At 40.3% G+C, this 12884-nt stretch overlaps 1 protein-coding gene across 2 annotated transcripts in view; it reads left to right on the top strand.

The window, feature by feature from the left end:
* Positions 1-12884, top strand: part of EYA3 (EYA transcriptional coactivator and phosphatase 3) — a 95694-nt gene that overhangs the window by 78448 nt on the left and 4362 nt on the right. For both annotated transcript variants that reach the window (XM_007097926.3, XM_007097927.3), the window contains 3 exons: positions 677-791; positions 1819-1940; positions 9918-10018. In XM_007097926.3, the coding sequence (XP_007097988.1) occupies positions 677-791; positions 1819-1940; positions 9918-10018 (338 nt within the window). The remainder of the gene's footprint in view (positions 1-676; positions 792-1818; positions 1941-9917; positions 10019-12884) is intronic.

The raw sequence follows: 12884 nt of genomic DNA, 5'->3' as shown, positions 1-12884 counted from the left end.
AGTTCTGTTTTGTTCTGTGTTTAATTGTCTGATGTTAAGCACTGTTTTAGTCTCTTCTTATCTGGAGTTGTTTCACAAGTAAGTATGTACAAATAAATGATGTTCATAGAGTTGGTTGTTGAACCTGGAATCTCAGGGCTGTGAAAGCACAGTCCCACGGGAGCAGTGCAAGGCAGTGCAAAGACTTCTGAAACCAAAACCACTGACCTGCTTTGTGATCTTAGGCAACCTCCTTTTCCTCCCCGGGCTTTGGTTTCTTTAGAGAGATTGGAAATGCTGCAGACACTCCCAACTATAACCTTCATTTTGCCCCCTTTGATTCTTGATATCACGTCTAAAGCAGTGCTCCTCAAAGGATGGTCCACCAGTCTGCAAATTATGTTACTGGGTGGTGGTAAAAGAGTGAGCTTGTGGCAGAATTTAATCACAGTGTTTCTTTCAGCTGATTTTGTTGTGGTGGTTGCCCCCCACCCCCCAGCAAAACATTCTGATAAAGTCAAAAAGACCTCTTAATTAAGTAGGCTACTTTAGGGTTTTACCAGGAAGAGAAACCTGTTAGCTCGGTAGAATATTTCAGTGACTCACAGTGTTTCTAAATTGAATTTAGAAGTTGCTTCCTCGGTGTCAGCAAGGATATGTTGTCAAATGATAAATGTGTCTGCTTTTATTCTGAAAGGCCTGCTCAGTCCCCAGAGAAAGGAAGCACTGCAGAGACTGAGAGCAGAAATTGAAGTTTTAACAGATTCCTGGTTAGGAACTGCATTAAAGTCCTTACTTCTCATCCAGTCCAGGTATGGTACTTCTTTTAGTTCTCACCCTCTCTAAGAAACACTCTTTACTACCCCAGTCCGTGATAGGCCACTCTCTAACATAGGTTTGGGCTCGTGGTAAGAGGAGTTTAAAGGATGCAGGAAAACATGTAGGGTAGGTAGGAGGTAAGGTCATTCTGCGTTAACAGCACACCTTCGAATTTTAAGAGAATATTTATACATGAAAGCCTTTTTCTTTCTCCTTACTTTTTTCTCACAGAATTAAAGCTCAGTGACCAATAATCTCCAGCCAGGAGATGGCCCAGTCACATCAAAGAATCCATGTAGGAGACACATCACATATTCTAGGTACAGGACACTCTGAAGAAATGTACCAAAACCCACTTAGGAAGGCAGGATTCAAAAGGAATATATTAAGCAGTTTAGGGATATTTCAGCTTGAAGCTCAGAATGGGAAATAAATACAGTCAAATACAGTCTGCACTAATACCCTATTGCTCCCTCCCTCAAAGCAGGAATTCCAGATCTACAACTTAGTAGAGCAAACAGTAAAACTGACACTGAAGGGTGGGTATTCCTGAAGGTAAAGTACATGTGAAATTAACATGTATTCTGGAATTGGTGCTGCTTTTGTGTAAAAGGCAAAGAGGACTTAAGTCATATCTTATTAAGGGCTGAGTTGCATTCAGATGAAATAGCACTGTGACTATAAGCCTTTTTGCTGGTTTCCTAGCGTGTAGGGTCAGTGACATGGATTGGTGGTTTATTTGCTAACGAGTGCAGTGAGCTAGAATGGTTAGAAGGGAAATGAAGCAAGAATCAAGTTGCTACTCTGTGCCCACTATATATATAGAATCACTGTCCTTTAATATAGGAAATAAATAAACCTGAGATAATTAGACCAGTAACTGAACATGGCCCTGAACAAATATCAGGCCCTTTGAGGTTAGTTTTTACTAATTAGTTCCCAAAGAGAAGGCCCGTTCAAATTCTTGCTCCCAGGTTAGTTTGGTTTCACCTTTTTCTTTTTATTTTTTCTCCCTTCTAGAAAGAATTGTGTGAATGTTCTGATCACTACAACCCAGCTGGTTCCAGCTCTGGCCAAAGTTCTCCTATATGGGCTAGGAGAAATATTTCCTATTGAGAACATCTATAGTGCTACCAAAATTGGTATGGTTCCTATTTTGTTTCTTGTCACTTGCTTTACATAATACTACCTACTTATGATGCACTTAATTATTTACTAACCCCTTAATTAGGCATTTTAGAGAGAGAGAGAGATAGATCTGTAACCCTCCCAGCAGTCTTCCTAATACTAGTGATGGGCCAGTTCAGGCTTAACAGCTGTATAAGCTTGCTCAAGCCTTCATAGCTAGTAAGTTGCATAAACAGGATTCAAATCCAGGTTTGTAGAACTTAAAATTTATCATGTTCTTTCCTTTTATAATAATTGGAAGAACATATAGGTAGCTTAGAAATCTACCTTTTTTTGTGAGAGGGGGAGAGAGCACATGAGTGCATGCTGCCATGGAGGGTAGAAGGGGCAGAGGGGGAGGGAGGGAGGGAGGGAGAGAGAGAGAGAGAGAGAGAGAGAGAGAGAGACAGACAGAGAGAGAGAAAGAGAGAAAGAGAGAGAGAGAGAGAGAGAAAATATCTTAAGTAGGCTCCATGCCCAGTGTAGAACCTGATGCGGGGCTCATCTCACTGAGATGACCTGAGCCGAAATCAAGAGTCAGATGCTCAACTGACTGAGCCATCCAGGTGCCCCTACAAGTCTCCTTTGCCTCATTCCAAGTTTCTTTTTCTTTTTCACAGAGAGAGTGCTGCAGTAGAGTATAATAGAAAAAGCACTAGATTAAAAATCAAAGGCTAAGCTGCATACTTAAAAATGGTTAAATCTCTCACACCCATTAGGATGGCTGCTGTCAAAAAAAGAAAAATAAGGGAGCCCATGTGGTTCAGTCGGTTGAGTGTCCAACTCTTGATTTTGGCTCAGGTCATAATCTCATGGTTTGCGGGGTTGAGCCCCACATTGGGCTCCACTCTGACAGCACAGAGCCTGCTTGGGATTCTCTCTCTCCCTCTCTCCAGTGTCTCTCAAAATAATACACTTTAAAAGAAAAAAGAAAGAAAAGACAAATAAGGGTGCCTGGCTAGCTCAGTCAGTGGAGCACGTAACTCTTGATCTCGGGGTCGTGACTTCGAGCCCCACGTTGGGCATAGAGTTTACTTAAAAATAAAATTAAAAAGACAAAGAATAAGAAGTGTTGACAAAGATGTGGATAAATTGGAACCCTTCTGCCCTTTTGGTGGGAACATAAAATGTTGAAACTGCTATGGAAAACCATACAGCAGTTCCTCAAAAAAATTAAAGATAGAACTGTCATATGATCAGCAATCCCACTTCTGGGTATATATCCAAAATGATTGAATGCAGGTTCTCAAAAAAATATTTGCACACCTGTGTTCATAGTAGCCAAGAGATGGAAGCAGCTCAGATGTCCATCAAATGATTGGCTCGACAAGATGTGGTGTATACGTACAGTGGGGTTTTATTCAGTCATAAAAGGGAAGAAACTCTTGTCACATACAGCCACACGTATCAGCCTTGAAGGCACTCTGCTAACGGGGTAAGCCAGTCACAGAAAGACAAATACTTCTTAGAGTAGTCAGATTCATAGAAATAGAAAGTAGAATGGTGATTAACAGGGGCTTGGAGGGGAGGGAAATGGGGAATTGGCTGTTGAATGGGTATAGAATTTCAGCTTTGCACCATGAAAATTTCTAGAGATATATGTTGCACAACAATGTGAGTATACTTTACTGAAGTGTACATTTAGAAATGGTGAAGATGGCAAATTTTCTGTTACGTGTTTCTTACCACAGTTTTTTGAAAAGGAAAAAAATAGTAATAAGGACTAGAATTCAAGTCCTATCTCTCCCAGTTACTAGTTCTTACCTTAGGCAAATTACTTTATCTCCTGAGCCTCAGTTTCCTTATATAAAATGAGAAACTTCCAGATAGGTTGTGAAATCAAATGAGACTATATGAAGGTACTTTTTAACCCCTAAAAATGTATTCAGTACCAAATATGTGAGACAGTGGGTACTCAGTAAACATCTGCTGAATTAATTAATTGGTGCCAGGTTTATACAAGGCCAACTTGTTCTATTAAGAAGGCAGCAGAGGGGCACCTGGGTGGCTCAGTGGGTTAAGTGTCTGACTTCGGCTCAGGTCATGATCTCACAGTTTGTGGGTTCGAGCTCCGCATCAGTCTGCGTGCTGACCGCTTGCTCAGAGCCTGGAGCCTGCTTCAGGTTCGGTGTCTCTTTCTCTCTCTGCCCCTCCCCCGCTCACGCTTTGTCTCACTCTGTTTCTCAAAAATAAATAAATGTAAAAAAATATTTTTTTTAATAAAAAAAAGGCAGCAGAATCTCACTCTGCTTCTTGTGTGCTACACATGGTCAGGGAAAGAGGAACATGACAACCCTCTCCTCGCCTGTTCAGACTTTCTGCTTACAGCTTCTACTTCCACATTGTACCATTGTACTTCCTGGAGTTTGAAGCTGAGCTGTGGTTATTCATTTTTTTAATCTACTACATGCCTACTGATCAGCTTTCTCCATAAAAAGTAGGTCTGACTTTTTTTTTCTTTTTGTATCCCTGGACCTGTGGAGGTTATAAGCCCACCAAGCCCTTTTGACATTTATTTTTGTTCCTTCATTCACCAAATATTTCTTGGTCACCTTTATATGCAAGGCATTTTGCTAGGCGTTGGGGATACAACAGTGATCCAAAAAGACAAAAATCCTTGCCCCTAGTGGGAAGAAATGGTCGGTCAGTAAATAAGTTAGTAAGTAACCTACATATGTCATATGGTCATAAGTACTATGGCTGACAATCAGGAAAAGAAAGTCATGTTTCTTTTTTTTAATTTTTAATTTTTTTTTAATTTTTTTTAATGTTTTATTTATTTTTGAGAGAGAGAGACAGAGTATGAGCGGGGGAGGGACAGAGAGAGAGGGAAACACAGAATCAGAAGCAGGCTCCAGGCTCCGAGCTATCAGCACACAGCCCAATGCAGGGCTCGAACCCATGAACCATCAGATCATGACCTGAGCCGAAGTCAGACGCTTAACTGACTGAGCCACCCAGGCGCCCCTATTTTTTTTATTTTTGAGTGAGAGAGAGAGCGAGAGCACGCGTGGGGGAGGAGCAGAGAGAGAGAGAGGGAAACACAGAATCCAAAGCAGGTTCCAGGCTCCAGTCAGATGTTCCTGATGGATCAAATAAGGTTGCTTTTAGCTACATGGAGGAGGTCATTAATAATCTTGACGTGCAGTTTGAGCAAAATGATGGGGGTGAAATCCTAATTGGAATGGACTTAAGAGAGAATGGGAAGAGCTGGAGAAGTCAACCATATGACAACACTTTAGATCAATTGTAAAGAATAACAAAGAAATGAGGCAGTAATTGGAGAAGTATATGGGTTCAAGAAGATTTTCGAACATAAGAGAAATTCTACCAAGTTGATATGCAGGTGGAAATGATTCACACATGAGGAAGGACAATAGCGATGCCTCCTGTGTGTCAGGTATTGCCAAGGTGCTAGGAATACAACAGTTACAAAATCCTCTGTACTCATGGAACTTATCTTCACTTGCTGGTGCTAATTGCGTTATCTATCCATATGAAGAGAAAAGCAGAATTATATTCCTTCTTTATGCTATTTGAAAAAATAAATCCCAAATGGATTAAAAAAAAAAAAAAACATGGTAAGCAGAAGTTTAACTTTTAGAAGAAAATACAGAAGAGTAGAAAAGGATCTCATTTAAAAGACCCCAAAATTAGGGGTGCCTGGGTGGCTCCATGGCTTGAGCACTGACTCTTGGTTTCAGCTCAGTGATGATCTCACAGTTAGTGAGTTCAAGCCCCACATAGGGCTCCATGCTGATGGTGCCAAGCCTGCTTGGGATTCTCTCTCTCTGCCCCTCCCCTGCTCGCTGTCTCTCTCTCTTTCTCTCTCTTTCAAAATAAATAAACTTAAAAAAAAAATAGACCCCAAAAATAGTTCTAAAAAACAAAAAAATTATTGTTTTGATTAGATGAAGCTTTTAATTTTATATCCAGTGAAAGATAGTATAAAGTGACAAAACAAACCAGACTGGGAAAAGATATTTGCAACCCTTTTACTTGTTAATTGGTATACAAAATCTATAAAGAACTATAAATCATTAAGCAACAAACAACATACTAGAAAAGTGGACAGAAACCTTGGAACATCCAGTTTGCAGAAAAGGAAAATCAGGTTGCCAGTAAGCATATGAAGAGTTCCTTAACCTCACCAATTAAGGATATTCAGATTAAAGAAATGCAAATTAAAATCTGATACATTTCCTGTTCATCAGATTGATAGAGACTTAGTCTAACAGTGCCCAATTTTGTCAAGAAAATGGAAACACTCGATCTGTGGGATTGAAAATGGATATAGCCCTTCTTGGAGAACAGTTTGTCAATGTCTTGTAAAGTTGGAGATGTGCATAACCCTGTGATCAAGCAACTCCACTTTTATAAATTTTTTTTAACATTTATGTATTTTTTGAGAGAGAGCATGAGTGGGGAAGGGGCAGAGAGAGAAGGAGACACAGAATCTGAAGCAGGTTCCAGGCTCTGAACTGTCAGCACAGAGCCCAACGTGAGGCCTAAACTCACAAACCGTGAGATCATGACTTGAGCCGAAGTTATCATGAGATCGTGACCTGAGACGCTTAACCGACTGAGCCACCCACGCACCCCTAAGCAACTCCACTTTTAGATAGATACACTTTAGTACAGGGGTCTGCAGACTCTAACTCATGTGCCAGATTCTGCCCAATGCCTGTTTCTATAAAGTTGTATTGAAACATAGCAATGTCGGATCATTTCAATAGCTGCTTTCACTCTACAGTAGCAGAATTCAGTTGTTGCAACAGAGATCATATGACCTGCAAAGCCTGAACTATTTACTACCTGACTCTATACAGGTAGTTTGCCAACCCCTGCCCTTAAGTAATTCCCACATCCACAAGGAGACATGTGTGAGAATGGGTTTTTTTTGATGCCACATTGTTCATAATAGAAACTAATTAGAGACAGCCTATCTGTGAACCTGTCCATGAAAAGAAAATGGATAAATAGATATATCCAAACAATGGAATGCTATATGGCAGTTAAAAGCGAATGAACTAACCTACATACATCTGCAAGGATTAATATGAAAAACAATGTTCAACACAAAAAACACATTGCAGATAGGTAAGTACAGCATGTATCGTTTATCTAGAGGTCAAAAATGTTCACAGCCATATGCCATACATTGTTAATGGATACATATGCAGAAAGGAAGGGTCATCAGGGGGGGATACACAGGAAACTTCAAAAAAAAAATCTAGTATCTCATTATTCTTATTTTTTTATCTAAAGCAAAGATAAAGTGTTTAAGATTTGGCAAAAGTGGGTTGGTGGAAGGTATACAGGAATTTATTTTATTCTTTTTTGAGTGTGTATGTTGATTTCGTTTACAGTAGATTAGGGGAAATCCAGCCCCCCTTCGTATTTCGCTCTTGCTGCCACTGTTTCACTGTGCATTTCATAAGAACCCAGAGCACTCGCTAAAGCCTTTCATACTTGAAAGGTAGATCTTCTGCAGTGCTTTTTATACTGAGTCCTGACACCCACTGAGTGGGAATGATTGTATTCCCTTTGACAGTACATGTGCTTATTTGGTAATTTTTCTCAATCTCATTTCACCCAGAGCTGATTTACGAAGCTATAGGGGTACCTGGTGCCTTGGTAACCACAGTGAGAGGCTTAAGGCTTTCCTTGACAGAACTGTGAAATGGGGAGCAAGGAGACGAAATATTTGTTTCCTTCCTCTGAAATGATTTCAGAGCTTTGGTTCTGTTAATTGCCACTCTGTTATCTTGGACATTAACAAGACTTCTCAAAATCATCTCTGAAAATGTCATGAGTGTTTTTGATAGGGGAAGCCCAGAAACCTAATATTCTCCAAAGGCTTGTTTAAAGTCTTGCAGTTGTTTGACTTTTGGTAAGCTGAGTGGCCATTGCCCATACCCTCCTGAATGGAAAGCTCATCTCCAGAATTTTTTTGAGAGAGTAAAATGGAGGAGGTATATTTACCAACGGTATTGGGAGTCATTTTTTCATGTAGCTACTTCTTCACTTTGAGCTGTTAATAACTCTCTCCATCTCTTAATCCTTTTAGAGGAGACATTCCTAAATGTATTTCATCCTTGATCATTACATGCCAGAACAATGAAAACATCTCTTGTGTCCTTGTCCTCTAAATAGGAGACATTTCCTTTGTTGGGTCTTGGGAAAAAAGTCTAAAGTCTGATTTAAGGTTTTTTTCTATAGACAGATCATAAAGTAGACTGGGTCTGGCAGTGGTTGGCTTAGGTCATAAGGATGTAATATTTGGAATGGAATTAAGACAGCTCTTTGAACATAATAAAAATTTATTATTAGTGGAAATATTTAATATTTGAATCGGGGCCCAAAACATGGATTATAGTCATCTACTGAATAATTTATGAGATTAATATGCATTTACTCTGCAAACATTGAATTGCCTGATTCGAATGTCCACATCACAATGCTATTGCAGAGTGTTAGCACTGAAAGGGACCTGAGGGCACCTGAGCCAAGCTTTTTATCACAAGTGGGAGACTGAAGCCCAAAGTGGACTAGTGTTTGGTCCAGGTGACTAGTTCACCTGGTTTGAGGTGCCAGTTGGGCTAGAGATTTCAAAGACTTGCAGTTGCTTAGATGTGCCAAGCAGGACTTCTGAGTAAAGGTGTATAGGTTTTCTTGTCAATTACAATCTAGTCTTCTCCAGTTCATGTATTTATATACTTATTGCAACAATTTTCCAGCAGATGGCAGTCAAGTGCCTTGAGGAAGAGGCACTTTTTTCTTCCTCACTCAGGAACCTTGGTGCTAAGTCTCTGGTCTGGTAAGAAGAAAGGATGCGGTTAATGGAGCAGGATGAAGAAGAAAGCAGAGTTAGGACTTTGCCTAACAGAAACAGGGAAATAAAGTCTAAGATGGTGAAAAGAGCAAGGGAGATAATTGCCTTTTGGTTTACTTATGCAACTAAAGTATCTTTCCTACACCAGTATCATCTGTGCATCTTTCTGGTGTGTTTCACATGGGATTTGAATTTTGATACATTGCCAGTGTTTTTCAACTGTCTGCATGGATTTAAATCACCCTTTCCCAAGGTCAATTTCAGAGATACACTATCTCAGTTGCTTACAGTTACAGCATATAATAGGATATTCTGGATGTGACAGATTTACTGCCATATTCATTGGCACTCTGGGGCTCTACCCCACTAAAAGACATAAGACCCATGCCTAGGACTGTTTCTGGAAAATGAAGAATGGGAGGAAAATGGCCGTTAGCCCATTTCTTGTTACAAACAAATCAGGACCTTATGCTTCCACTTTTTTTTTTTTTTTTTTTTTTCCTATACTAAAACAGTTTCCCTCCAAAATCATCCTTTCATCATGGCATAATAGCCAGAACCTAGACTTGGAACCAGGAGTCCAAAGTGTAGCTACTAGCTTGTTTGTGATCTAGAACAAGTTTCTAATCTTTTCAGTCTCATTTTCACCTGTAAATATGAAATGGTAGTTATCTCACTGGATTATTTTGAGAATTCATTAAAGGAGTACCCTTGAAAGCTGCTTTGTAAGCTATAAAGTACAGGAGATAGGGAGAAGAGAAGTGGTATCCCAGCTGTCACACTTTTTAGGCTCCTTTGCTTCCCATTTATAAAAATTCCCCACACTAAGATCTTAGGGGCTTTACCCTAAATATGAAGATTAAAATAAGAACCTAGAAAGCACAATGCCTAGAAAGCCTGATGTCTTCATTGTTGTCTAAATAGCCCAATTTCCCATTCTTTGGGTAGCGGGCCTGCTGGATCTCTGGCTGTCACACTTACTCCCCACCAAACTACCCACATGGGCTGCTGCTTGTTCTGTCCAAGCATAGGCAGGTGAACCAGCAGCAGCCCTTCTCTTTGGTGTTGAAAAAAGGTAGGGAGAATGTCCTAATGGGAAATTTCTTTTTCTCATCAGGTAAGGAGAGCTGCTTCGAGAGAATCGTGTCTAGGTTTGGAAAGAAAGTCACGTATGTAGTGATTGGAGATGGGCGAGACGAAGAAATTGCAGCCAAACAGGTAAAGAGAACAGTGCGTGTGGGAATGCATGAAGCAATTAGAAAGATGGTAAAAGTCAGAAATCTTAGCAATCTGCTGTGTCTTTAGTGTTTTCCCTTCTCTTTCTCTCCCGTTTTTCTTCAAAGAGGTTCGTTTGTTTCCCCAAATAGAGCTTTCCCTATAAGTTGTTAGATCCTTCTTATCCCCCTTCTGTTTGCCACTCAAATTTTAAAATCTTTGAGCCCTGCTGTAGGGACCCCCATCTTCCATCTTCATCTTAGAGGGCAGCGCCTTCCCAAGACTATGAAACTTCACTACAAAAAGGGGCGCCTGGGTGGCTCAGTCAGCTGAGCATCTGACTCTTGATTTTGGCTCAGGTCACAATCCCAGGGTCGTGGGATTGAGCCCCTCTCAGAGGGATTCTCTTTCTCTCTCCCCCTCTCCCTCTGCCCCTCCCTCCCACTCATGCTTGCACTCTCTCTCTCTCTCAAAAAAAAAAAAAAAAAAAAAAAGCAAATCACTCTGACTTTTCCAGGCTTTAGATCTTCAAAAAGCCAGTACAATCAAGTAGAAATTTAGATAAAATCCTTTCTGCTTCCAAGCCCAGGAAGGATTCTTCTGACATTAACCTCCTCACTATGCAGGTCCCAACTCCAGGTCACCTCATCTTAATACAGGAAACAGTAGATGAAAGAGTCTTGGCTCTGTAATCGAACAGTAGATTGATTCAGATCTCATCTGTTTATTTAGCTGTGTGACTTTGGACAGTTTACTTATCCTCCTCTGCATTTATTAAATGGATCTGCAGAAGTTCTTTTCCTCTACCCTAGTTTCTTTCCAGCAACTCTGTTTCTTAGACTTGGAGGTGGTAGGTTGCCAACTAGGACCAGCTGTCCTGATTTCTTCACCCAGTTAATGTAAAAACTTCCACTATTAATAAACTGTGTGATTGGTAATCTGGTGGCATGATTACCTCATAATGTTTTCATTTACCATTTTATGTAGCATTTCTTTCTTTTTCTTTTTCTTTTTTTCTCATGTGTTATCTCTGAGGCTTTGATTCTAAAGTACTTGTTGCCCTCTGGAAAAGACACTAGAAACTAGTAGATGGAGGCATCAGTGCTTCTTGGTTTGAAGAAGGGAGTGAGGGAGATAAAGAACAACTTCAGTCGTTAGCAGAGTTGGTGCCTCTAAGCTGATGCCTGTAATCATCTACCATTGAGGGGCACCTGGGTGGCTCAGTTGGTTAAGCGCCTGACTCTTGATTTCTGCTCAGGTTATGTTCTCACAGTTTGTGAGTTTGAGCCCCATGTCAGGCTCTGCGCTGACAGTGCAGAGCCTGCTTGGGATTCTCTCTACCCCTCCCCTGCAAGCGCGCTCTCTGTCTGTCTCAAAATAAATGAATGAACTTAAAAATAAATAAGTAAACAATTAAAACAAAAAAGAATATTAACTGCAGAAGCCAAAGTGATGTCCAACTGGCTTCTTTAAAAAAAAAAAAAAAATCATCTATTATTGATATACCCACTGGAAAATGCCTTTAGAGTTCCATCCAGTTCAACCTCTACCCTGTGAGGGACGTTTTCTGCAGCCACTTTGACAGAAGACATTCTGACTCTTGCTTGAATAAACCCAAGAATTGGGAGTCCGCTTCCTAGGTGTCCTGTTCTACCATGGGGCCACCCAAGCTGTTAGGATGTTCCTCCTTCCACAGAACTAAAACTCATGTCTGTAACTTTCACATCCTGGTCCTAGTCCTGAACACAGCATAACACGTCTGTTTCCTCTTCTGCATATTAAAAGCCCTTTAAATATTATATGTGAGCAGCATGCTCAAAAAAACCCTGAGCTGCATGCCAGAATAACTGTTGTAGGACTTAAGTGTTCCAGGTAATTTGCCACCAATTTGAGCAAAACAGTCAGTAGAGCTAATCCCCTTCAGCTTCATAGAACATGGTTTCCAACACTTGGATTTTTCAGATCCCTTCTTTAAAATGTGGCTTCCAGGAAAAAAAAATTTTTTTTAGTTTTTTTTTTTTTTTTTAATTTGTATCCAAGTTAGTTAGCATATAGGGCAACAGTGATTTCAGGAGTAGGTTCCTTAATGCCCCTTACCCATTTAGCCCCTCCCCCCTCCCACAACCCCTCCAGTAACCCTCTGTTTGTTCTCCATGTTTAGGAGTGTCTTGTTTTGTCCCCCTCCCTGTTTTTATATTATTTTTGCTTCCCTTCCCTTATGTTCATCTGTTTTGTATCTTAAAGTCCTTACATGAGTGAAGTCATATATTTGTCTTCTCTAGTTTTGATTGCTGAGTAATACTCCATTGTGTGTGTGTGTGTGTGTGTGTGTGTGTGTATATATATACATATGTGTGTGTGTGTGTATATATATATATATATATATATATATACATATGTGTGTGTATATATATACACACACACACACACACACACACACACACACACACACACACATCTTCTTTATCCATTCATCCATCGATGGACATTTGGGCTCTCTCCATACTTTGGCTATTGTTGATAGTGCTGCTATAAACATGGGGGTGCATGTGCCCCTTTGAAACAGCACACCCGTATCCCTTGGATAAATACCTAGTAGTGCAATTGCTGGGTTGTAGGGTAGTTCTATTTTTAGTTTTTTGAGGAACCTCCATACTGTTTTTCAGAGTGTCTGCACCAGTTTGCATTCCCACCAGTAGTGCAAAAGAGATACTCTTTCTCCACATCCTTGCAAACATCTCTTGTTGCCTGAACTGTTCATGTTAGCCATTCTGACTGTTTTGAGGTGGTATCTCACTGTGGTTTTGATTTGTATTTCCCTCATGATGAGTGATGTTGAGCATTTTTTCATGTGTCGGTTGGCTATCTG

The sequence above is a fragment of the Panthera tigris genome, chromosome C1 (genome assembly GCF_018350195.1).
Source record: "Panthera tigris isolate Pti1 chromosome C1, P.tigris_Pti1_mat1.1, whole genome shotgun sequence".
In the NCBI taxonomy this organism is placed as follows: Eukaryota; Metazoa; Chordata; class Mammalia; order Carnivora; family Felidae; genus Panthera; species Panthera tigris.
The sequence above is the reverse complement of the archived record's forward strand: the minus strand, read 5'-3'. Positions and strand labels throughout refer to the sequence as shown.